Below are 27,071 nucleotides of genomic sequence, written 5' to 3'. Positions count from 1 at the left end.
AGAAATTACGTTATTGTAGTAGATAAATCACAAACTATCCGTTACTTTCTATTATTTTAATTATAAGATGTAAATGTGCTGTCAAATTTGGTTTTCTATAATTACATTCCATTTATAAGTATTGTTGCAATATGTACAAATTCACAAATAAGTTTTTTTACACTAATAATTTATAGCATTATTACAATTCCAAATGAAATATTTTTCTTAACATGTGATAAAATCGCTTCCAATAACGTTTAAATAACAAAAATTAATGGTTAGCAAATTAATAAAATATATCTTTCATATTAATTAAAGTTACATATCATGAAAATGGAAAAATGTTAAAAATTTAACAATAGTTGTTATAAAAATACATACATATGTTTAAAGTAAAAAATCTATGTCGTTTAATTTATAAATAACGTAAAATTAATTTCATCATTACATATGACGCGTACAATATAAAATTCAACACATAGATCTTAAAAAAAAAATACATATATATGTATATAACATACTTTTTGTGTGTGTACCAAGATTATATTCCTTTGGCTTATTATGATTTTTATGTGTAAAAAACAAGTTTAAAAGATAAACAATATACCATTGATATAACACATTTTCAAAACACTTTCGTAAGGGTGTCGTTAAACATGTGTTGGTATTTTTTGTAATATTTTTTGTTGTCACTTACTACATCAATAATCAAAAGACAACATTAATATTAATATACATTCAATACAAATATCATACGTCCAATGTTCTATTCTTATCTCTTAATAAAGATAAAATATACATCATTTACAAATAGAGCTTGTATCCTAATTCCTGTACAATTATATATAAGATACTAGTAGGTAAATCCAGTTAAAATATCGTTCGTGTAAATAAATATCTCGTTTATAAATAAAACGTAAATAAAACATAAGTGCAATTAACAGATTATATAGAAGGAATATAATTTTAATAATTGATATAAGACAGAAATATCTATGAAAAAATGTTTTAAGAAGAAATTCAGTTTGTAAGATTTACAAGATATTGATATTACACAGACGATATAATAGACATGAGAATGTAGTAGAATATGTACGAAAATATTTGTTTAAAAGCGATTTATATATTATATAGAACATTATGGAACATATGATAAGTTACAGGTGGTTTCACGAAGTATCACCCATGTCTTACATATAAAGATGATGAAACGTGTGTACATCCTTGTTATACATGTATTTATGCGAATTAATCGGTACGCGCATATATAATAAAAAATACAAAATTTAATTATAAAAATATAAAGGTTGGCTAGATACATATATATAGCAAACCTAATTATAATATAAAAAATATCCGCATCAAAATTACCTGCATGTCTGTACTTCAAATTATAAATAATTCGCAATACAAAAGAATTTTAATTATGTCTAATATTAATTCTCATTAACTTGTTTTGTGTTTATGTACTTTCTTAAACAAAAATATTATTAATGATGTGTTGCTGTAAAATTTCTAGTTTTTACTTCTTGTACGCCACTATTACATCCATCAACCTTTGCATGTTTCTCAAGCTGCTTTTTAGTAAAGAAACGCGTACCACAGACATTACATTTTAATTTAGACTGTGTACCATGATGTATCATGGTGTGGAACTCTATTCCTGTCCTATTAGAAAACACTTTACCGCAAAAATAACAGGCATTATGTTTATGTGTAGACATATGAGTGCGAAAACTACGAATTTTTATAGATTTTAAACATATGCTACAAGTTACTAGATTATCAGTCTTTGGATGTAATCTAGATTTATAATTATGATAAGAAAGATTCTTTCCATTTGTATAAGCTTTTTTACATTTATGACAGGGGTGACCAAAACCTAAATGATAACCTTCGTGTAAGGCTTTAACTTTAATAGAAAGTTTTTCGTTACAAAACCTGCAAGGCATATTATTATGCTCTAAATTAATATGTTGTAATCGCGCTTTATCATTTGCAAATCGTTCGATACATAAGTAACAATGATACGCCTTATCAAAATGTTTGACTCTCATATGTTTATCATATTCATTGAAACTATTTAATACATCCTCACAATAGAAACACAATAACTCTAGTGAAAATTCATCAAATGGTCTCCCCTCTTTAACAGTACATTGATGATTATTGTATGAATTAATTGTTTCGAAGTGTTCGTTACAATACCCACATACTGATAATGGATTTGTCATATAATTCTGTATTCCACCATTCAAATCATCATCATCAAACTCCTTTTCAACTTCCTCTTCATTTCGACGTCGTTTATTTGAAGATCGTAATTTTCTCTTATTTTCTTGATGTATTTTCTGATTTTTAATCTGGCTATCTTCATGATCTTCAATCTGGCTGTTTTTTTGACTTTCATTTTCTACTGCATTCTCAGATTTATGTGTAAAAATGTCTAGAACATTTTTACACATTTGTCTTAATGTACAGATTTTACCAGAAACTTGTTTATCATTTTTCAAATTTTTTAGATCATTCTGCCCATTTGACCTTTTATCATCTTGCCATGTAACTATTTGCTTTGATGTATTATTTTTATCAAATTTCATTTGTACATCATCTTCGATATCAATGATTACGTCTTCATCTGCGACTTGTAACTTTAAAAAGCTGTGATCTTTACTATAATTAGATTTGGAATTATCTGATTCTTTTTGTTTGTTAATACATAAATTAACAGACTCTTTGGTAGTGTGATCAGATGTATTAGATATAGATAAATTATTTTCTTTAAAATGGATTTCAGACTCTTGAAGTTTATCCTCAGTATTATCTTTACCAACAATTTTATAAGAATCATTTAGTTTTTTTATTGTTATGTTAATACCAATTCCAGAATCACTACTGACACTTGTATGCTGCGACAGTATATCTTCCTGTTTATATAACTCACAGATTTTTTTATGAGTAAACAAAGTATGAGGATTTCGAAATGATCTTCCACATAAACAAATGGTTTCATTGTTCTTGTCAATTTTTCCATTGTATCGGATTGCTTGATTAATCTTGGAGATTTTGTCGTTTTGTTTAAATAATGTCTCATTATTTAATTGTACATTATTCATGCTATTGCTGGTATTTCTCACAGTTGACATTATGGAAGACTGTAATAATTTATATTTCTTATTGAATGGTGAATTATGATATCTACATTTGACATTATGGATATTTTCTTTAGTTTCTCCACGAAAAATATGATTGCGTCTATGTTTGTACAAACTACGAGGAGATGCATATACTCCCAAACAAATGTCGCATTGGTATGATGTCTGATTGGTACGATTTAAAGATACTTGTTTCTGTGTTACTGCAGGCCCATGTCGATTAATTACATAACGCTCGTTGTTCAACTTGAATCTTTTTCTAGCAGTGTTATAAGATAATGTATATTTTCGTTTTTTCCTAACTTGAGATGTTTTATGAGTATCGGCTTCATTATCCATTATGCGAAATCCATCTTGCGTATTCATTTTAGGTTGTGGAGATTTTTTGGAGGATACATTCTCTGATGTAATTTTCTCATCTTTGGATGCTGCATTTTCAATTAATAATGAAGATTCCAGTTGTTCCACCATACTCGAAGAACCACCAATTTTATGATAATGAATTAAATGTTTTCTTATAGATGTTACTTTCTGTTGACACAATGTGCATTTGACAAATTTTCTCAATACTGTAGTTTTAGTATCGACAACTTTTGTCTTTGCATGTGGATTTTTGTCATTATTAAGATTTTCAAAATCATTACTTTCTTTATTAAGTAAAGTAACTGGATTGACTTTATCGATATCTTTCTTAGATAATTGTGAAGTATTTTTGACACGCTTACGTTTGATGAGTAATGGAAGAGTAATCCCATGTACTCTGTCTGAATGCTTTCTTAAAGATCGTCTTTCCATGTATTGCTTACCACATATAGTGCAAGGATATAATTTTCTTGTTTTCTGAACAGAAAATTTGAAAGGTACCGTATTATGACTTCTTAATGTAGGTTGATTCATGATGCGTGATTTAGGTTGTTTTTCTATAGACTTTTCCGAACATTGTATTTCTTCCTCTTTATTTTCTTCAGTATCATCATTGATTGGTTTGTCAGTTTGTATAACCTTTATCAATTGTAATGTTTTCCAAATTTTATCACATCTTTCTAACACAACAATTGGATTCTTTATCATAGGTACAGATATTGGAATGGAAAATGATGAGGATTCATCCTATAATAAAAAATAAAATACATTATTTCTAAATTTCTCTAATATTATAATTAAATAAAAAAAACTATATCATATAAAATTATAATTATGTGATATTTTGAACAAAAAGCAAGATTTATCTATAAGATATATAATCAAAAAATGTGATGTGATTTCATTTTTCTAATAATTAAAAATTAGTAATAATAACAATTAATTTTTCATTTATTGAAAAACGACCGATTATGCAATATGCAAGTCAATTATGCAAATGTATGATAAATAACATTCAAACATGTAACAACTCAAAGTAGTAATATATCTAACCAAAATGGTCAAGCAACACAACATGAAAAACGCGGTAAAGTATGGCTACCAATTTCGGCAATTTCGAGATTTTTAAGTAGTATTTTCAAGTATTCTTTTCCAAAGACGTAATGAACAAAGTTGAATAATATTCCGATTTCGATGCAGACATGTGATGTACCCAAATGATATGCTACACTATAACGCAATATTATACACAATTCTCTCAACTTACAAATGCCAATGGGTCCTCGTCGGTCGAATTATGTAGATTAGAGCATGGTTCTTGTTTGCATTGAATTTCAAAATCGGTGAGCAAAGGAGGCGATTGCGGTGACGCCGTGTAACTACTATCATCGCTCTTGTCTCCGTGGATGGTGGTGATGTTGTCGGCCATCCCGAGATAGGGTACAATCTGTAGAGACACGTTTTGGTTGAGTATTCTACAAGTACATTGGCAATGGTTGGCAATGCTGTCTATTCTGCGAGCCTCTACTTGTCCCTGTTTGAGCGTCTCCTTCCCATCTGCTGAAAACCCTGTATGCCCCTTTCTCTACACTTTTCTCGATACGGACGCTATGAAAAAGCATACGATATCCCTCTCTTTCTATCGCGTTATGACTATACTGTCCTCTCCTCGTAGTCACTCGTATCGCGTTTATTCACATCCTCATTGGACAAAGAAGGACGGATTTGTTATGAGCATTTTAACTCGGCCCAACCTCAACCACTGGCACGATAGTCACTGATGAACCGGTAGTAACGCTGGTCAGTGCTGGACGTGGTACTGGCCCAAAGGGTACCATATGGATACCACATGGCATTACATAGCAATTGGGTCTGTTAGCTTCGACTATACACATACTTTTGTTCAGTCTACGCTTATACTTTTGTTCAGTCTACGCTTATACTATCAAATATATTTAAATTTTAATAGAATAAGAAAGATAGAAACAGCATATAGAACGTAGAATTTAAATGCACAAACTTAGCAGTATAAATTAACAAGGATGATAATTAATCCTCATTCATAGAAATATCAATCAATTGCGTACAAAGGCTGATTAATCATTCTTTATAAAAAATTTCTCTAATACATCTCCAATTTCCATATATGTACGTAACCCAATATCGATAGATTACGGTATAATTAATAATTATTAAATTCGTTAGCAAGAAGCAGAAATTAAGATGTTACAAAACTATCGGAATGAGTAGAGTGAGATTTCCTTAAAACAATAATAATTTTTGCAATTTTGCCATATATTTTAATTGAAGCGTATTTTAGACTACATGTTTTAAAAGTTAGCTATCAAATAGTCACAATGATTGATTTTACTGTAATGATTTTAAATGAATTTAAATGTAAATGTATATGATTTTTTCAGGTTTCTGTTATAAATTATTAATGAAATATTGGATAAAAGAGAATTAAGATTATTCATTAGGACCGATGCTGAAGATTAGTCGGTATATCTGGCGCATCTTGGATTCTCGTCAGCTGATGATACGCTATAGTTATATGCTGACGTCGTTTCCGAATATTGATTTAAGATATATAGAAAAGGAACACGTAGCAATATATATTACATAGCAATCAATAAAAAGTTCAACAAAAATGTAACTTGATCTTACAAAGTTGTGGATATATTCTAGTAAGATTTAAAGCTGTTAAGAACACAATTTTGATCTGATTGATCTAATCTTTTATTAAGATAATTTTCCTTAGTTACATAAACGGTTTCAATTAATTGTATAAAATGTCATCAAGTGATTTTTCATAATTTGTGTAACAATGTTTAAAAATGAATAAGCAGAATTTATTTATTAAAAATTTGCTTACACAGACAACATGTTTAAGTTATGTTTAAGCTAGACAATATATTATTAATTAAATAATTATATATTGCAAATATGTAAAAGTTTCTAAAAATCCACAGCTTTATCAAAAGATGTTATTAAAATCATACAGATGGGATTATTAGAGATGCAATTGTTTTGTTTGACCAATATAGTTACTAAATCAATATTGGTAGGCTAAAACTAATTGTAAAATATTGATTGATCTGCGACAACATTGTAAATAGGTTTTTTGAATATATTCCGACAAAAACACAACATGACAAATGTATAGAGTGGCCATTACAAATATGTTCTCATGTTCTTATCCAAATCTAATTTTTTGCAACTAAAATATATAAAATCAAAAAACATTTCAGCAGCAAATTTTTAAGAAGTAATAGGCATTTATAGTTATTGTTCCGTCACTGTATGCTACTACGTGATTGGATGATACAGACTCGAGAATTTTGGGCGAGTCTATGTTTGGAGATAAGCTAAAATTTTCGTGTAGAATTTTTATATATATTCTACTTAATTTTTCATGTGCTATTCACATGTATTTGAAACCAGTCTTTTCCCGTGCAATAATCTACTTATTGGAACGCAATCAGCTCTTCTACGTAACATAACCCAACCACACACATATCCACAATATTGTAGCCTCTACAAAACTTGGGATTCATACATTGCATATAACATGTATATAAATTGTCCTATCGTATAATTTGATTCTATATTGAAGTGTATCCATGATTTATCGCTAAACTTGTTTACCTGATACTTTGATGAATCACTGATTGATCCGATACGCCGTTGTATGACACAGACCGACCGCACCATCGGATTCTGAATGAAGTATCGTGTAACGTCGATGTCCGTTGTCTTCACAGCAGACTCATGCGCACTATAGAGAACTTTTTGGAAGACAAAGATACGTGGCCAAGTAGAAATAGCTTGAAATATTATTATTCGAGGCGTATAAAAGCGAAAGGTGACGAGAGAGTTGCGATCGTAGTGTTTTCAACCGCTCTGGACGAGTCCACTTTCACATCTGGTATACAGCAGATCAAACAACTTTGTTTCAACTAGCTATGATTTCGCGTCTATAGAATTAGTACCCGAAAAACTAGCGAGTTGAGCGATTATCTAGAGCGCCAGGTACTTCACTACCCAAACAATTTATTAGATTAACAATCAATTGAATCTTGTTAGCAATGTACAAACAATGATTGAGAAAAACGCATTATTTCAAGCTCTATTCGGTTCTTTTTGGTACTTCATGGCTAATAAGTGCACAAAGATTAATAAGATTTATAATAGGCAATATATAACTTGTAGTACCATTTTGTACCTCCATCATCAAGAGTTATACGATCGATTGTACAAATTTACTTTAATTAATTTTAGTTTATTAATCTTAAACGCATGTAAAGTTATTTCATTCTTATTACATTTTGTACCAACTAATATTCTGCTGTGATGTTTTCATTCCATAAGGTGTTTGCGCTGATACATGCACGCATAACGTATCCCGAATACGGTCGTGTAGACTTGTATATAAAAATTCTCTTGATCTATCTCTCGTATCCGTAATTTATTCAAAGCTGATTTAAATTAAAGTCATTTATCTGAATATAAAACAATAATTATAAATAACAGGTTTGTATCTTTTATGTGCTACAAGTCAACTTTTTTCTAAAATTGCTCTTATTAGAGTAAACTAAATTATTATTTTTCTTGATCTGCAATGATAATACGCATTAAAAATATATATTAAAATAAAATAATATTTTTTTAACATTAGAAATACGGCCAAACACATAATAGTAAAAAATTAATAAATTGCAAGTTTTTAATAGTGTACAATACAATCCATTGATAGCTAGTTTGAGGCTGGCTGATCCCAACCCACATGAGTAATCGCACATATAAGCGCATGTATGTAATTTGTATTCATACGTAACACGACACAATAGCATAATACTGCGGATTTAGATTCGCGGAATAAGTGATTGTCTGCCTTGGTGCACATCGCGCGCTATGTACGAACTTTGGATTACTCGATGTAAGTTTTATATTATGGAAATAACGTGGAGGTCAATTCGTGAGGGAGATCAGGATCAGGATGAACAAGGCCGATGCTGTTTAACGATATTACTGTGAAGATACAATTTGATCCCTGATAAAATTGTGGCACTAACGAGATTGTCATGCTATGCACTTCCGCCAGAGGACATATAAAGCCACACGCGTTTCTATCTGCACGCAGAGTGATGTTTGTCCGATTGCAAAATGCAACCACTTGGTGTATTGTTGTTGCTCCTCTCCTGTCAACTCGCTACGCCAAAACCAATTTTTGATAGAGGTTGTATACAGTGAAAACAGTTTACGTTAAATTGATGGGAGGAAATATGAAAAGCTAGTGCAATATTGAGATAAAATTGAATAAATTAAACATAGATTAAATCTTTCAAGCAATTAAAATGGTGTATTGTTCCTCTTTGTCCTAAATGCTTCAATTATAATAAAAGGAACAGTGATATAATAATATCGTGAGATTGAGTGTGTCCAAGTTATTTCACTATAATTATTTCAATCATATCTTTAATCGACATAATGAAATTTATAAATATTGCTTAATATCAATGAAATTTATGAATACAAATTCGTTTTTAGTCTTTTAAGTCGTTATGTTAAAATTATACAAATTGAAAGAGTTCAACAATGTAATAAATTGAAATTACTGCTTTTCTGATTATACATAATATATGAACAACCACTCCCATTACTATAAACTTTTGATATTATATACAATGCAAAAACGCTTATCGCAGATGGTGCAGATTTATTACATAGAGAATATCGATCAGCTGGATTCGGAGAAACAATACGAGATTGGTTCAGAATAATCAAAAATCAAGTCGTGGGAAAATGGCAAGAATGGTTCGGCAACGACGGTCCACCAACTCCGAGTTTCTCACCGCAGGATATTTTCAACATTGATAAAACTATAGGAAATCGAGTATCGGGTTATCCAGGTTTATTCTTGGATTTGTGTAAGCAATTTTGATCATGTGAAATTTTAAGTTAGAATACGTAAAGTTTCCTTTCAACTCATTGTTACATCATAAGATTGAAATTCACATTGAGCTTGAGGATGTTAAATTATGTGTTTATGCTTCGCTACGGAACATAATTGAAAGTATCGTAATTTCGACAATCGTACAGGAAATGCAATTAACATCGCATATTCTATCAATTCTTTTTAAGATTATTACAGTTGTATAGTCCCAAGTAATTTCTAAATGAGCTTATGATTTAACATTCCTATTTTATCAATTTTTTACGGTATTAGCTAGTATATCCTTCGACCCAAAACAAGATTGGGGAGTTCGGATTGGTAATTGGTACATCATCCGGAAAGTTACAGGAAATGACGACGACAGTTCAGATAGCGATTCAGATGAATGGGACATGAGATCTCTGATACCAAATCTACCATCATTTCCTATATTAGGAATCGATTGGACGCCTAATATACACGAATTTGAGATTCCAAAAACCACGCAACTTCCAATGACTACGCCGAAAATTGAATTGACCACGCCGCAACAAACACCTCAAACTAATATTCAGACTGAATCAGTCTTAACTGAGTCTACTGTGATTCTTACCGAACCGATTCCATTTACTACCCAGTTAACTGCAACTTCCACAGAGCCGGTTGCAACATCAACCGAAGAAATTCTAACTTCTACTGAATCGTCTGTAACAAACGATGAATCAGATACGGTATCTACTGAATCAATTTTAACATCTACGGAAACAATTCCGGTTTCTATAGAATCAACTGTTCCATCCACTGAGTCTGCAGTGACTTCCACCGAATTAATTACATCATCCATCGAGACAACGTTAGATTCTACCGAATCAATTGTAACATCTATCGAATCTGTTGTAACTGTTACTGAATCAATTGAAACATTAACCGAAGAAATTGCAACTAGTACTATCACCGAATTGCCTGATCGAACATCCACTGAAGTAATTTTACCTGTTTTCAATAAGAGAATAGAAGACAACGAGACTGTTAATACACGTACCACAAAAAAGCCTCGTCCAGCATCTGCTGAAGTCATAATGTTTTAAAAACATCACATAAGATTTCATATACATGATTCAATCTTGTTCATTTAACAAATATAAAATTTAAAAATGAACTTATTATAAATATAATTAATTTAATTTGAAAATATTAGTATATGCTAGGAAAAATTTATAGAAAAAATAATTTACTACAATACAAGAAAATTATTTCAGAATTATTTAAATTTTAGTAAATTTATAGAAAAAGATACATAAGAAAAATTAGAACCTTATAATGGAATCAGTTGTTTGATATGGGATTTATGTATTTATATATACATATATATGTATATATAAATTTTGATAAGGATAAAGCGCGTAAATTTAATATACAAAATAACATTAATTTTATATTACTTTCTTTATAATAATATTAAAATTCGACAATCCAATTTAAAAAAAAATGCATACGTTCACTCCGCAAAATTTATTATAATTACAACTCTATTCCATAGTACAATATTATAATAACTTTTACGTCGATGATTGAGGTCTTCATGATAGCTTGTGGTTTTACTGTAATAAAAAAAAATATTTTGTGTCCAAATTAATAGAATATTTAATTTCTTATTTAAATTGTTTAGCATGCACACATGTATAATAAATTTTTATAATTTTTTATATACATGTTTACTATACACACAAATTGCTGTAGAAGTATGATATAGCATACACCTTCAATTAACACATAAAGCATTAAAATAAATCGTTGATTAAATACGAAATATATAACATCCATTAGCATGTAATTAAATATAATTCTATATTCAAATATATTTATTATTATTTAAATATCAGTAATCTTTTTGTATATATTTATTTCATATGCATATATATGCATATATGAAATTATATACATAATTTTATATATATATTGCATATATAAAATAAATATACAAAAGAATGCATATATGGTACAGAATTTTAAAATAAAATAAAATTTGTTACTTTGTTAGAATTATAAACAGTTATGTTATAATTTTATTTAATTTATCAAAATTTTTTATTACAACTAGAATTAATTCTTTTTATTGAACTAAAAAAAATGTTAGCAAATTCAATATTTGATAAGTTTTTTATTAGTTTTTTTTTATTATTTTGTATATTTAGGATAATTGATGTAATATTGATGCGTATTTTAATAATCTCTACAAACACTTTCTCTATTATTATTTTGTATGAAGAACCTTTCTATCTTATAATAAAGATTAATGTTAATTTAATTTTTGATATTATAAATATTAAACTTAAGTTTTGAATTAAACAATTAAAAGTAAGCTAGTATATTCAAAATAAGTATATATAGCAAAATAAGTATTATAGCAAAATAAGTATATATAATCAAGACCTGTACTTGCGATGAATTTCTCTAAATCAAAAAAAGCATGAGCAAAAATATGTATGCTACATTTATACGTACTTTTATATGAAAATATAATATGCACTATACATAGATATACATTTCTATATATCACACAAATAAAATATTAGAATATTAGAAATATTAGAAAAAATATATACATATACATATATACGTATATATATATATATATATATATATATATATATATATATATATATATATATATTAAAATTAATTATTAGCATGCTCATACAAGAATAACAATGAACAAAAGTATTTTGAAACTTAAAGATTTGCATGCTGACCCTGATCAAACAAAAAGATATTCCCTCTCCAGAATTATATAGTGCAAATGATGATCTATTTCCTTCCCTAGAATGTGAATAATAAATATATACTACTATAGCATGCATAATATAAAGAACCAAAGAAAATTTTATTTTTTGGAATTTGCTCATGGTTAACTGTTATTAAATTACATCACCAATAAAAAATGTTTCATTTTGCCATTTATATTTCCTCATAAATGTATGTATATATATAACTATTTTATGCAAAATCCGAATACTATAAGGATATCAAAAAAAGTAACTTAAACTAATCTAACTTTTGAAATCTTGAATGAAAACTTTAAATAATATATGTATTTTTATCAATAAAGTTAATTATATTCAATACATTAACAATTTAATTATTAGTTATATAAAATCTATATAAAGAAAATTTTATGAATATACATCAATTTTCTCTTACACAATAATTTACCTATTAGAATTATTTGAATAAAATATAAAAAAGATTCTTAAACGAGATGAGATATGATTAAAGCTGATTATAATTTTGACATAACAAAGCCAAAGCTCCTACCATTTGAAAGAATCATTGTTTTAACATGCATAAGATAAGTTTATATCAAGGTTTAATAATAAGAGAAAAAGATAAATAAGATTTTTCTAAAAAATTATAACATTAACATATTCAGGTAATAAAGATATGTTTACAACAAATATATTTTACATTAATCGACTTACCTTCTTAGATGCTGCTCCAACTTTACTCTTCTTAGTACCTCTAACTTTCTTCATTCTATTCTTGCGTTCTTTACGCTGTTTCCTAGTTTGCTTTTGTTTTTCAAAAAGACCATGTCTCGCTAACCTGTATTTGGGCTCGAACTTCTTGGCAAAGTCCAAAGTATCGTAAATGAGTGCAAATCCAGTAGATTTACCACCGCCAAAGTTAGTTTGGAAGCCAAACACAAAGACAACATCTGGAGTTACTTTGTACATTTTGGCTAATTTTTCGCGTATTTCGGTTTTACGAACCGATGGTTGGCCAGGATGGATTACATCTACGACCTATAATGCAAAAGATACATATTATGTATACATAAATTTGAACATATAACATTTGCATATCATCACTCAAGAGGTGATAAAGATAAACATTACAGATACTGTTGTACACTCACCATTTGTTTTCGGCATAGAAGCCGATTGGTCATAAACTTTCTTGTTCTGATGGTAGCTGTACCTTCCGTCTGTAATCGAGAATCAAAACAGGACAATAAGTTTGGTTATTCATTGTTGAAAATCAGTAGTATTCATAGATAGATGGAGAAATGCTACAAATTTTATCGACAAACAATATAAAATATTCCGACTAATGTAATTTCCTCCATTATTAGATAAGACGGTTAAAAAAAAATTATAAGTAACTATATTCACACATTAATAAGGTTATGTATCATGGTGCACATTTACTATTAATAATGATTTTATAATTAGTACTTTTCAAACATTATATATATAACACGTACTTTATTAGATGCCATTTTCGAATATTTAATTAAACACTACATGTTTCGTTAAATGATTACTGCAAAATGCATCGATACAAATTACATACCATCTTGCTCAGCTAGTGTATCGCTTGAAAAAGACATACACCGGAAATGTATACCGCCATCTATGACAACATGACACCGACGCATATCCGCTAATTTTAAATAAAACAACTTTATTGTTTATAAATATTTATATCTGATATATTATCAATAAAATATTTTATATTTATTATTTTCATATTTTCGAAATGAAAATTGCGACTGGAAATCTAATTTACATTATATTACTATATAATTAGCTGGATTACTAGGAATATTTTGAGTAATTATATGAAATAATAAATTTATAAAAAAGAAAACTCTTTATATAATATAACGATATATGTAAAATAATACAATAATATTTATTTTCCCTTCGATATCTCATATTTATTATTATATACATTCTGTATAAAAAATAAATTCTCTTAAATATATAATCGAGATTTTAAATGAACAATCTTTATTATAGAGACAATAAAAAAATAAACAATACGCGTAGATATGTTTTTTTTTTACATCCAATCAAATATAAAAATTTTTCTTTCTCTTCGAGTTTCAACTATAAAACTGCCTTACCGACAGAATGATCGAAACGACGAGTTTCTCAAGGAGACCAACCTTGTGCGGGTGGCGTTACCGTCGACGGCATGTCGGCAGCTGATTGGCGCTCGGTTAACGTCGGGCCACTGCTTCTCTAGGAAGTTTCGAGAACGGATACGAAGTAATATTGGTAGGAGACGTGGTCGCTTAGCACGGTTCAGTTCGTGAGACGTTATCATCGCATAGCTACGGACGAGAGAACGAACATCGTGTGAAACGTGCGCGGTCATCCTTCATCGACTCTCGTCTCGCCGTTTACGCAGGTAAGCCCTCGCGCGACTACGTGGATTTCGCGTTTTTTCAACGGGAGATTCGAGGACGGTTCGCGGACGAGCACGAACAGGCCGCCAGAGTCGCGCGATCGATCAGTAGCCTTTTGCAATTTTTCCTCGGAGACGCAGTCTCGACGTTGGCATTTACACGAGGCGTAGACTCGTCTAGAACTTCTCGGAGTCGCGGCCGCCACTGTCATCGTGCACAGTTTCGTCGCGATTTCTTTCCATTTATTCGCGTAACCGATACTCCGAAACCAACGGAGGGGGCTCAACGGGCGGCCAAAGGTTGCGACGATATATTTGCTCGTGCATACGAGCGTGAACCTTCAATATAACGAGGCATTACGAATCGTCGAGTCGATCGCTAGGCGAGTAGCATCTGCATTGTAATAACGGGAGGTAGGAAACGAAAAAACGGTAGTGTTGGCGAGTCGAGTATTAGCTCGCCCCTACCTGGCCCGTGTCAATTAACAACGCTACGAAGCATCCGCCGAGAGAGAAAGAGGAAGAGAAACCCGTTTATCATTCCCGCGCACAAAGGCAGGCGCACGTTTTTCTCGCGATAGCATAAACGCGTTCGTTTGGCCAGGTAGAAATTTCGTCAGCTACTTGGCAATTGCTGCACGCTTCATTATACCGTATTAATTCCGTTGCTCAACTTGCACGCTCGATGAACTTATACAATAGCAGAAGGATCCAGAAAGATTGTAAAGACTCTCTTTGTTCGGCAAGCGGCCACGATGCGCGCCACGCCACAAATCCGCCTTTTAATTTCTTTCTTCGTTCGCTGATCTATTTAATCGTGTATTCTCAGCATTTCGACGCCATTTTGAAACTCGTCGCATGGGCATTATATTTCTAGAATTTGTAGGCAAATTTAGTTTTAATGTTTTTTAATATTCTCCATGAATGGCGCAAAAATATTTTTACACAATCTTAGAAAAAAAAAAGAAAAAAATTATGATTGAGAAATCGATATTTTAATAATACTCCATTTTTTATACATTTTCAATACTTTTTATTCAATATAACAGAAATGAAAATTAAAATTATTGAATCGAAAATTTCATTTTGTCAGAGTTTTTTCATGTCTCTTATAAGTTTTCGCATGTTTAATAGAGATAGATTTAAATGTGTTTCAAATGTACTTAATTTCACTTGGAAAAGCATTCCTGGCGCGCGTTCAATAAATTTTAAATAATAACTTAAATATAATTAAAATATAGCTTAAATGTTTTTTTTTATTATTTGCTGTATAAATATTCATATAATTGATTCATAGTTATGTTATGTGTTTATCGTGATGTGACCATATTTCAATTTGTATGTGTCATGCAAGCTTTAGCATATGTAATTATATAACATTACAAAAAAAGCAATGTCTTCGATTGAGAACTAACTTGGCTGCATACTTGTGTTGTTTTTGGTCACACGTTTATGAATTATATTGCGCTATTGCAATACTTATCTTATTTTTTCATCAATATAACGAACAGGGTATATATAGTCGCTATACATAATAGTCTGTTTTACGATACCATTTCATCACATTATATAGTTGGTTACTTGTATCTAACATTTTGACAATTCACCATTCATTATTAAAAAAAAAATATATTTTAAGCATTTTTTTAAATAAAAAGTTGTTAACTTATCATTATATCAAGTATCAGCAGTATTTAATATTAATTAAAAATAGGAGAATTTATTGTAATATGTCTTTTTTTTTTACTTTTATCAACAGAAGTGAGTTTATCGTACTACCAATTACTTAACAAGCTGTGAAAATGGTTAAGGAGACTACATTTTATGACGTGTTGGGTGTAAAGCCTGGATGTACGCAAGAAGATTTAAAGAAGGCCTATAGAAAACTTGCTTTGAAATATCATCCTGATAAGAATCCTAATGAGGGTGAAAAGGTTTGTTCTCCAACTATGAATTTAATATTTACTAACTATGCATGTCGTGATAAAATTTAAGATTTACTAAATATTGCATATATTTTAGTTTAAGCAAATTTCTCAAGCATACGAGGTATTGTCAAACCCTGAGAAGAAGCGTATCTATGATCAAGGTGGCGAGCAAGCTTTGAAAGAAGGTGGTATGGGCAATAGTGGCTTCTCCTCACCTATGGATATCTTTGACATGTTCTTTGGTGGAGGATTCGGTGGACGAGGTAGAGGAAGAGGTAGAGAACGCAAAGGTCAAGATGTCATGCATCAATTATCAGTTTCCTTGGAAGAACTTTACAAGGGAACTGTACGTAAACTTGCTTTGCAAAAGAATGTTATTTGTGAGAAATGTGAAGGCAAGTATATAGAAATTATATAGAAATAGTAATTGTACAAAAATTTATCAGTCAAGATGGTTTTCATAATTTTCTGATTAGGTATCGGTGGAAAGAAGGGTTCTGTTGAGCAGTGTACGACGTGTCATGGTTCTGGTTTGCAAGTACAAATCCAGCAATTAGGTCCAGGAATGTTGCAACACTTACAAACCATGTGTTCAGATTGTAAAGGTCAGGGTGAACGTATCAATCCTCGTGATCGTTGCAAGCATTGCAATGGAAGAAAGACTATTAGAGATAGAAAAATCCTCGAGGTCCATGTTGATCCAGGCATGATAGATGGGCAAAAGATTGTTTTCACTGGCGAAGGTGATCAAGAACCAGATTTAGAACCTGGTGACATAGTTATTCTTCTTGAAGAAAAGGAACACGAAGTATTCAAGTTAGTATTACTACAATGAAATAATTTTATTTTGCAATTTATTTACGAATGTAATTAATCATTCTACTAACAACTGTCGCGATAAATTATTTTTCAGGCGTTCAAGAAACGATTTGATCATGCGGATGCAACTAGAATTAGTAGAAGCGTTATGTGGATTCCAGAAAGTTATCCGTACTTTGGATGGTAGAGATTTAGTGATAACTTCTTATCCTGGTACTATAACAAAACACGGAGATTTAAAGTGCATCTTGAACGAGGGCATGCCAATTTACAAGGATCCATTTACACACGGTAGGCTCATAATACAATTCATAGTCAATTTTCCAAAGAGCATAGAACCGTCGGTTATTCCAACACTGGAGCAATGCCTACCACCGAGAGATGAGGTTATAATTCCGGACAACGCCGAAGAATGCTTACTCACTGACTTAGATCCTGAGCAGGAGCAGAGGCGGAGAGATACAAGACAGGCGTACGAGGAGGACGAAGGAGGTCCATCGCGAGTCCAATGTGCCACACATTAATTTGATTACATTAACCTTGTAAACATAGCCATTTTTTTCATTTCGAACTTTCTGTCCCATTCGCTCGATTCCGCGTATCATATTAAAGAAAGAAATAACATAGTTGAATATATAGGGAAACTATGCAATATGCAAAAATGAACTTGAAACAATTCATGTCCGGATGCGCGCAAAACTGTGAATATACTACAGTTATTGATTTTTCAATAAGATCTTTATGCGATAATTAGGCATTGCAACTGAATAGATGGATTATCACCTGATAATAAAAGGTAAATTCTTATTATTATAATGGGAATAAATTGAAAGTATATTTTAAATTGTGGCGAAGCATCTTGATGAGATCTATCAGTTTCGCTTAAGTAGAGGATCATTAAAAGTATGTACTTATCATTACACAGTGATAAGGAAATTTATTTAGTAATCTAACGTAACAATTTTATGATGTCAATCCTGAATTACAAGCTGTAATTATATGTATCTTCAAGTATCATTATTAATCTTCATTAATTGACCAGTTTTATCGTTCCAATAATCAACAGCTCAGTAGCGATTGACTGCTACATAGACAACAATATACTAGAATTGAAAAATTCACATACATATATTTAGTTCAAAATTGTGAATTATTCGTGTATACGATTACTTTTGGTCCTCTAAATACTAATAGCAGCATTTGATTATTCCACAAGTTTTGAACGGTTTAAAAATGTTTATTTTTTACAGTTTTTTTAGAACTTGTAAAAGTAATATTGAAATGTGTCAATCGATGTGCTAACAAATTTTTAAAATATCTAGGTAAAGCGCGGGATAATATAACATCTATATCAGAGGTCTTCGAAAGTTGAAACATTATTCCATATTCATAGTATATTTAATTTTTTTCCAATCGCTTTTGTATACTGGCGTGTGACGATAATAACGGAAATACAATTTTGTTTGCGAATAATGCAAATAAAATGGAAAATCAGGTTCCTGTGTGTGTGTATGTGTGGACGATTGCGCGTATTTATAAGCAGCTGTGCAATTATACGCTATATTGGATCTAATAATTCATTTCTTTACATTAGCCTATGCTAAGATTTTATTGCATATCCTTATGATAAAATCGATGGTTGTAAAATTAGGAAATTTTGAAAATTCACGTAATACTCTTTTATATAATAAGTCCATATTCATTTCTATAAAAATTTATTCCGTTATTTTTCTCTAACTCCATCAGCGCGCATGAACAAATGCTCTAGACAATTTTGAAATCCTATTGTACTATATTAAATTAATATACTTTGGAAACACATACCGCCCCTCCCCACATTCACATAATTTACTGTATACATGGTCGTGTACTCGCAGTTACTATAGTGAATTTTACTAAATAGCCACATATGTCTCTTGTAATCTTATTTATTATAGGAAAAATTGGTGATCGATTAGTACTTTTTTTTGAACATCTTAAATAAATTCGAAACTGTAAAATGTAGGAAATTTTCGATTTTACCTCTGCGAAATCTGTGAATCCTGTATTTTTCATTATATCCGACTGTACACATTTGTCCTGTGAATTTTCCTAAATTTCCTGTACTCATAAACTAGCGCAATTGCACATAATGTGTTGCAATGTTACATTATTTAACTTTCAATCAATTTTGTTAATGCCAGTAAAGTTTTTGACCATCTCTTTTTAGTTTTAGAAGAAGATGAATAAGTGATTAAAGCGAGCTCCAAATTAAATTTGATGACAAAAGTTAGAAAGAATCTTTATATTTTATTAACTTTTTATAAATATTTGTGAAAAAAAATAATGAAAAATAAAAATGTGGAGCAACGTTTTAATATTTCTAGGACATATAACCGATTATATATCGATGAATAATCATAGCTTTATAAATCTCTGATTATTCGCTAATCCTATTTAATCCTTGCAAGTATTTATAGATCTATCTTCGCACCTCTAACTCGCGTGAAATGTCACGCATTCAATTTAATTATTATTATATCGCCGCTTTTAGATCGGAGAATGCGATAGATTCGAGAATGGCTTATTCGAGAGATGAAAATTGAGCGATTCCAACGAGAAAGAGAGAGGGAGAGAGGGAGGACGAGAGGAGAAGGGAACAAAATGAGATTTATAAGCTCGTAAACGCGACCGCGAAGTTAACGCGCGCATTATCCGATAGATAGGGGCACCGTCGCCGATGCGCGTGTCGAGGGCCAATGTTTTCAGCGATGTACTTAGTGACGTGCGAGTGGCCTCGAGAGACTGCCGTCGCAGAGGTTTCTGGGTATGCGGTGGGAGCCATATTTTTCCAATATCAGTTACGCGAAAAACAGCGTAGCGTACGGCGGATCATCCGGCGGGCATGGCATTTCGATCGGCGGTGCCGCGCGTTGTCCGTGTCAGCCGGTGGTGAGTGATCGCGCGCGCGTCAATCGCAAGGACAACGAACGCAATCCGACGCGCGAGTGTCGGAGCGTCGCGCGCGACCATCGCTCGTCGCAAAATAATACATAATAATAATCGAGCGCTCGAGCGCGCGAGCGAGACGCGAGAGAAACGGAGTAGCGCGGAGCGCGCAGGTGTTTGGCTCGACAAGAGGGTTAGTTAACTCGACCCGAGTTCGCAAACGCGCTGGTAGTAGTGATGATGGTGGTGGTAGTAGTAGCGGTAGAGGAGTAATAGTGGTCGTTGGTAGTGGTGGCCGCGGCACGAGGCAGCGGTAATGGTGGTGGTGGTAAAAGAGTGGTGGTGGTCGTGATGCTGCTGCTGCTGCTGCTGCTGCTGTGACGATGACACAGCGTCATAACACGACGTTCGTCCGTCCGTGCGCGATTTAACCCGAATCGTTACGCCGCCGGTGTTTTTTTTTTCCTCTCCTCGAGCGCGTTCGCGCCATATTACCGATCGAGCGCCGACTCGAGACGACTCGAGCCGACTCGTCCCGCGACTCGGCGCGATTAAACCGCGTATACGCAGTCAGTGTCGAGGGAGATGGCTCGTCGTCCGGCCGCGATATCGCGAGGCTCGCGGGATCCAGGTTCCTCGTAACGCGCGACGTTTTCGTTTCTTCGCTCTCGGCGACCGATGACACGATCGAGCGCGCGACGGGACCAAGTGTGGCGTATATAAGTGCGAGTCGCGACTCGAACCGTGGCGTCATTGACACGACCTCGCGGTGCGTCGACTCTCGTAAAGTGAGGTGCGATAATTAACATCCAGTTGCGTCCTCGGCATCGGTCGGACTTTGGGGTTCGATTGAACCGCGACGCAGTTGCGCGCCGATGCGCGCGCGAAGCGAAGCGACGTGAAGTGCGAAGCGTGTGTGCGATTACGTGGAATCTCGCTCCGTCGATTTCGAACCGGGAAGTCGGGGAGGAGGGAGTCGGGTGGGTGGCGCGGACCGTCACCTTGAGTCGCTCGAGCGAGACCTTGCGTTCTCCTCTCTTCTCTCGGAGGACGTAATTCCCGCCGATAGACAAGCGGCTCGCCTACGCGCCGGCTGACGAGAAGTTTCGAGTGAACTTGGCAGCGGCAGTCGCGACCTTGCTCGACGCCGTTTCGATCGGAAACGAACATGCCGCGTAACGACTCGCGACGCACATTCGCGACGCGGCAAAAGGATTCGGCGTCCGGACGCGCCGAATCGCGGGACCGCCGTTTTTGAGAGGGGAAGCCGGCTGACCCCGATGGCGGCATCTCGAATCTCGATCGCGTGTGTCGACGTATCGCTCGGAGCTGCGACATTTTGACGAGCGTGCATCCATCTTCGTGGGAAGGAGGAGGAACGAGATAAGCGAGCCAGGCGGTAGGAAACGGTCGTCGGCGCGTCTCGCGCCATGCCCGGCGATCCTCGCCGCGTCAAGGAGGTTAGACGGCCATTGACCGGCGAGCACCGGCAGCGCGTACTACGCGCGGCGAACACGCGCCGATTTTGAGTTACGATCGCTCCGAATCGGAGCCGCGCGCAACTTTAATCGCGAGACTACCCGACGCTACTCCGCGCGATTCCTGTATTATGTCGTGCTACGAGTGCCGCGCGGAGAAACACCACGGGACAAACGCGCGAAACAAGGGCGAACCATCGGCAACGTCGTCGTCGAGCGCGTGAGGATCGCGCCCGCGGAGGATGCGGCAGTACCCGTCGCCCGTGTCTCCACGTAGGCGAGCTACGTGCCACGTTGTGCCAGTGATGTTGTCGTGGGTGTCGTCGGGGTCATCCGCAGCGCTGCTGGACCTGGACCATGGCCGGCAAGCCTGAGCAGCCGTCCACGCTCCCTGCTCCCCCGAGTCACGGCCATCAGCATCACCAGCAACATCCGCAGCAGGTGCAACAGCGGCAACCGCAACAACAACAACAACAATCGCATCATTCGCAGCAGCAGCAGCAACAAGGTATACAGCAAAACAGCGTCCTAGTGTACGTGTCGGGGGAGAACTTGGCGTACGCCACGGCGGTGGGTCAGAATGTCGCCGCGACCGCTGCTGCCGCTATCGCGGTCGGTTATCAGTCGCAACCGCAGCAGCATCAGCAGCAGACGACGCAATACGCCAACATCTTGCAGGCGCCGCAGGTGGCGACGGCGCAGGCGGCTGCGACGACCTTTCCCGCCAAAACCGCCGTATACCGCGCCGACGGTAGCGGCGGCGGAGTCAACGTAGGAAACGTCACCACCCCCGCGATCGGCTGTTGCCGTCTGAAACCGTCGCTCGAGACGACGATGACGATGACGACGACGACGGCGACGACGACGGCGGCGACGACGGTCAATAGCAGCGCGGATGGCGGCGAGTCCAAGCGAGCGTCTTCCCTCGGGATGGTCGGCAACGACGAGGACGACGAAGACTACGCGATGCTGTATCGACAGGCCAATCTGGGGCACGCGACCTGCACCACGGCGGCGATGACGACCATGATGACGTCGCGCGAGAACAAGCGAACGTCCGAGAGCGGAGATTCGACGGCGGACGGTCTCGGCAACGACCTCGTGGTACCCGGCGCCAACGCGTATCAGGCGCGACTCCAGCACGGCGACGTGTACTCGGCGAGGATAAGCAGCGAGACGTATAACGCTACGACGGCGAATAGAATCGTCGCGCGATCGAACCCCGGTGACGTAGGACTCCTCGGCGACGACGGTTGCGTCGCGTACGGTACGTCGACATCCGGCAGTAACGGTATCGCGCTTCAAAACGGTGAGCAACAGGCCGTGGACGACAAGGGCCGGCAGCGGGACAATTTCGATAATCAGCAGATCGCTTCCTCGGTTTCGTCGGCGTCGAGCGCGACGGTTATCGGTGTCGGTGATATCGGTAGTGGTGCGGTGATTGGTGCTTGCGACTCGATACGATCCGACGAATCGTCGACGACTTACAGCAGCCTCAGCAGCCCTGACGAGAGTCAGAGTCATCAGCAGCCGATGGGACAGCACGACGGTGTTTTGCCGGCGAGTAACAATCATCCCGGAGGTGGTAGTGCGTGCGCGCAGCAGGCTGCGCGCCAGCAGCCGCCGTTGCGTGTCAACGCTAATAACAATAACGGTAGTAACGGTGTGCAGCATAATGCGCTGGTGTTGACAATGAACGGCAGTGCGGTGATTACGCAGCAGCAACAGCAACAACAGTCGCCGGCGATCACTGTGCCACGTGGATGGAAAAGGATATGCACCAATGGGGTCATCATTTACATCAGGTGAGTTTTTTTCCACTATTTTATTTATAGTCGGCGCTTTTCGATCTATGACCTATTCAAGGTGACGTCATTGCGTGAAACGAATTAAAAGGAACAATAATAACGTGTCTTTACCTCTCTGCGGATATATACTTAATATATAGAATTATATTTCATTATATTATATTTATTTCTCTTTCGAAATACTTTCCGATTTTTTTCTCCCGTCTCATTAAATTATAATTTTGGCGGAGCGAGTTGGCAACCACTGGCCTGATGCTTGCGTAATACACATGCGTTCGAAATGTGGCGCCGATTTCTTGGAACGAGAAACATCTCTTTGGGTTCCTATTTTTCCGTTTCACGAAAATGACTCGAAGGTATAAAGTTAAATGGGCCGTATTAGCGGGCGCTTTTAATTCGTCTCGACTTAACGGAATGACTCGCCGACTCGAAGCATCGACCCGAAATTAAAGCGCGTACGGCGTGTAACTTTAATTTCGCTAATGGAATTAAATTACATTCACTTTAAATGTACTAGCAAGAGCGTGTGGCGTTATATTTCTATCGAAACCGGCGTAATTGGTGTATATGCGAACATTGATTGATTTACAAAACTTGAAATAATTTATTATACATGCAACTTGATTCTCGGCAACGTGAAACGCGTTACGCTTTAATGTCAATTTATCAAAACTGGTGTTTTGTGGGTTAACCATTTTAGTACGAAATTGTTCAATCTCATCGAATTCCTATATTTTCGATATAATATCAAATATGATTTATTTATTCATAACGATTGACGTAAGCTGTACTCTTTTTCATATCTATAATATAGCAAACCGAGCAAATGAAATTACGACGATCTCAATCATCGTTTTCTTACATTGTTACCGGCGATCGATTGAAACGCGGAAAATTCCGAACGGAAGCGATATGTTATTTATTTCATTTCACGTTTACACGCGATTATAGCGCATACTGTTTCGAGAGAGCCGGCAACGCGCGCGCGCACAATTATCTAAATTTAGACCAGTCAGCTGTTTGAAGAGATCTTGAAAAGGCCGCAACGTTTTTTTTCCAAAAGTCTTTTTGACTTTTTGTAATCCGATAAAAAAAAACACAGTTCTCAGAGCCAGAAGTTTCGGCATCCTGTCCCTCTTCCTCCTCTTTTCCTTCATCGCGTGGCAAGCGTAGAAGCCTTCCTACCTAACTCATTGTACTTTTATGGTTCCTTTGTAAAATCTGTTCAAGGGTCACTTTCATCTCCCGTCCGTTGTTCCAATTCTTTTTCCTTTTCTTGATCGAGACGCGATACTCTGCACAGTTTCAGTCAGTTTGCGTTACGAAGAATGCAAATGTTTGTTCTAAAAGTACACAATAGCAAAAAAATCTGTATGGTATTAATGTCATTTAGTAGAGATACTGTAGTACTGATGTAGTTTTGAAAATTTTTCTCTTCGAACACAGCATGATATTTCGTCGCCGTTGTTTTGCATTGTACAAAGTTAATATATAATTAAATTACAAGGTAATGTGAGATGAATTTTTTGTAAAAAAGTATAAAGTACAAAAAGTTAAAAAGAAAAATTAATAGAAGAATCACATGAATACACATGCACGCACATAAAATTACTGTAATAATATAGTTAATTGATTTTTTAATTTTTAAAAGATATTTTTCCAAACGATATTTTAACATAATTATGAATTTAAATCTATTGCAGAATCAAAAGTACCGAGTATATTTGAAACACGAGTATATTTCGTCACACAACTCATTCTTAGCCGCTAAAATATTTATCCATTTAAGAGTTAAATCTTTTTGATATTTTCAAATCTCGCTCTAACATGTCGCGTTATATACCAAGATTGAGAAGATTTTCCTTGAGGGGGAGGCATGATTGGTAAACAGGTTTATCCTCGACGATCGCGTAATATGATTTAGAGGATCAGCTGCGAGAAGCAGCAACCTTCGCCTTTGTGAGGCGGAAAGACGGCTGATTCTTGGGAGTCAGCGCGAGAAGCGGAAAGGGCAACGCCTCGTGGCGTAACCGTAGAGCTGCAGCGTAGGAGATCTGACCTGTTCTGTCTGTCCTAAAACCTCCTCGTTAAAACGATCCTTTCCGGGTAGGCAGAAGTCACGCTTTAAAAAACGTTTAAAGGGCCCGAACAAACAATGCTTAGCCTTAAACGAATCCAATTGTGTGTGCGTGTGGCTCCGATTTTTTTTTCGGTCCATCGTATCTCTCTTCGGACTGAATTAGCGAATCGCGCGGTCACTCTTCAGTTCGCTCGAGATAGTACGTGAATTTTTTTGCGTCCTTTTTTCGTCAATTATTTTCGTATCATATAATCGAAGGTAAATTAAAATATGTAAATGCGCAAATGAATGACTTGACACATAAATTTGAGAAAATAAAGTTGCATAAATAAATAATTTTACGTCTATATTAAAATTACATATATATGTAAATACAAAATTTTTAAGAAAAATTATACGGAGTCGTAAAAGTATCATAAATAATAAAAAAATACATTTTGTTTAATTGAATTAAATCGGCAAAAAAATTAATTTTAAATTAATTGAAAACCTTGCAATTGAACGTTGAATACTTTGCATATGTAATCTATAGATCAAGTAGAAATCTGCGATTGATTTTTTGGCATTTTGTTGCTCACGGAGGATAGCTTTTACGAGATTTCTTAGCGTCATCGATTTCGTCGAAGAAGACTATCGTAGGATGGTGAAAGAGGGATGGATGGGAAAGGACCAACGGGTTTTCTCGTGTACAGGAAGCGAAGGAAGGGGAGTGTATAAGCAGGAAGGGACGAGGAATTTCGTTGAATCGCGCGCGCTGCTTGTGCGATCATTGATTTACGGTGGTACCTCGTAAATACCGGCGGTGATGTACGATCGTGACCGCACACACGAATCCTGCTGTCCTTTTCTCCTTCCTCCTCCTAGGCGCGTCTTCTCTCTTTCTTTGCCATCGACATTTCCTTTATGGAACGTACGGGCTTCTTGATTTATAATATGTATCGGTCCCTTGTCTCTCTCTCTCTCTCTCTCTCTCTCTGCGTACATACCTCCTAGAAAATATCTGAGACTTTTACCTCACTGACCATGTTCAGGCCTCCTATCATGCCACTCGTCCCTTGACTTCGCCGACCGCGACGAATTTTTTTCCTTTTTGTCTCATTTGCGTCCTTTTTCGCTTCTCTTCTTTTTTACCACAGGATCTTGATCTGTTTGGATCGATCTTTTGAATATATGGACTGTTCACCTGGAACGAAATAATAATTGTTATTTTCATTGAATTCTTTGACCTGTTATGTTCGGTCTAATTCTAAAAGACTTTTACGAATACAAGGAAGAACGTGAGATTTAACTTATGAAAATATAATCAAAGTATTTGGAATTGTTATTTTGCCAAATTCTGAATATTCATCGAAATATATTTGTTAGTATATTTTGATGCAGTTCCAAATACTTTAATTACATT

The 27,071-nt window shown here is 35.2% G+C and overlaps 5 protein-coding genes across 15 annotated transcripts in view; 3 read left to right on the top strand and 2 right to left on the bottom strand.

The window, feature by feature from the left end:
• Positions 1-503: 503 nt before the first annotated feature.
• Positions 504-8,011, bottom strand: LOC145964171 (uncharacterized). 4 transcript variants are annotated; one of them, XM_083086631.1, is made up of 3 exons: positions 7,149-8,011; positions 4,768-4,947; positions 504-4,247 (listed from the first exon to the last, which is right to left on the bottom strand). In XM_083086631.1, the coding sequence occupies exons 1-3, from the start codon at positions 7,212-7,214 to the stop codon at positions 1,473-1,475; spliced, it is 3,021 nt and encodes a 1,006-aa protein (XP_082942757.1). In that variant the 5' UTR covers positions 7,215-8,011; the 3' UTR covers positions 504-1,472. The 4 variants fall into 4 exon arrangements, with proteins under 4 accessions (XP_082942757.1, XP_082942758.1, XP_082942759.1 ...); XM_083086632.1 differs by lacking the exon at positions 7,149-8,011 and adding an exon at positions 5,023-5,519; XM_083086633.1 differs by lacking the exon at positions 7,149-8,011 and adding an exon at positions 5,029-5,519.
• LOC145964173 (uncharacterized) lies at positions 7,303-10,924 on the top strand. Of its 2 annotated transcripts, XM_083086637.1 has the most exons (4): positions 7,303-8,033; positions 8,257-8,739; positions 9,209-9,430; positions 9,730-10,924. In XM_083086637.1, the coding sequence occupies exons 2-4, from the start codon at positions 8,667-8,669 to the stop codon at positions 10,521-10,523; spliced, it is 1,089 nt and encodes a 362-aa protein (XP_082942763.1). In that variant the 5' UTR covers positions 7,303-8,033; positions 8,257-8,666; the 3' UTR covers positions 10,524-10,924. The 2 variants fall into 2 exon arrangements, with proteins under 2 accessions (XP_082942763.1, XP_082942764.1); XM_083086638.1 differs by lacking the exon at positions 7,303-8,033 and having other exon boundaries at positions 8,094-8,739.
• Positions 10,925-10,932: 8 nt separating this feature from the next.
• Rps24 (ribosomal protein S24) lies at positions 10,933-13,867 on the bottom strand. 4 transcript variants are annotated; one of them, XR_014436356.1, is made up of 5 exons: positions 13,700-13,804; positions 13,352-13,420; positions 12,915-13,238; positions 12,189-12,255; positions 10,933-11,036 (listed from the first exon to the last, which is right to left on the bottom strand). XR_014436356.1 is itself a non-coding variant. In XM_083086641.1 (4 exons), the coding sequence occupies exons 1-4, from the start codon at positions 13,712-13,714 to the stop codon at positions 11,034-11,036; spliced, it is 411 nt and encodes a 136-aa protein (XP_082942767.1). In that variant the 5' UTR covers positions 13,715-13,798; the 3' UTR covers positions 10,933-11,033. The 4 variants fall into 4 exon arrangements, 3 of the variants coding, with proteins under 3 accessions (XP_082942767.1, XP_082942766.1, XP_082942765.1); XM_083086641.1 differs by lacking the exon at positions 12,189-12,255 and having other exon boundaries at positions 13,700-13,798; XM_083086640.1 differs by lacking the exons at positions 10,933-11,036; positions 12,189-12,255 and having other exon boundaries at positions 12,882-13,238; positions 13,789-13,867.
• Positions 13,868-14,424: 557 nt separating this feature from the next.
• Droj2 (DnaJ heat shock protein family (Hsp40) member A4-like) lies at positions 14,425-19,375 on the top strand. Its single transcript, XM_083086636.1, has 5 exons — positions 14,425-14,631; positions 16,388-16,562; positions 16,651-16,951; positions 17,033-17,372; positions 17,470-19,375. Exons 2-5 carry the CDS (start codon positions 16,431-16,433, stop codon positions 17,897-17,899), a joined length of 1,203 nt encoding a protein of 400 aa, XP_082942762.1. The 5' UTR covers positions 14,425-14,631; positions 16,388-16,430; the 3' UTR covers positions 17,900-19,375.
• A 775-nt stretch (positions 19,376-20,150) lies between these two features.
• Positions 20,151-27,071, top strand: part of LOC145964169 (uncharacterized) — a 199,722-nt gene continuing 192,801 nt past the window's right edge. For 2 of the 4 annotated variants that reach the window (XM_083086628.1, XM_083086627.1), the window contains exon 1: positions 20,154-23,586. In XM_083086628.1, coding sequence (XP_082942754.1) covers positions 22,139-23,586 — 1,448 coding nt within the window. In that variant the 5' untranslated portion in view covers positions 20,154-22,138. Of the gene's footprint in view, positions 23,587-27,071 lie in introns of all 4 variants that reach the window. The other 2 variants (XM_083086626.1, XM_083086629.1) reach the window with 2 other exon arrangements.

Source organism: Camponotus vicinus, unplaced genomic scaffold (assembly GCF_025532165.1).
Source record: "Camponotus vicinus isolate PSW18456_S1 unplaced genomic scaffold, iyCamVici1.0 SCAF_13, whole genome shotgun sequence".
In the NCBI taxonomy this organism is placed as follows: domain Eukaryota; kingdom Metazoa; phylum Arthropoda; class Insecta; order Hymenoptera; family Formicidae; genus Camponotus; species Camponotus vicinus.
The sequence above is the reverse complement of the archived record's forward strand: the minus strand, read 5'-3'. Positions and strand labels throughout refer to the sequence as shown.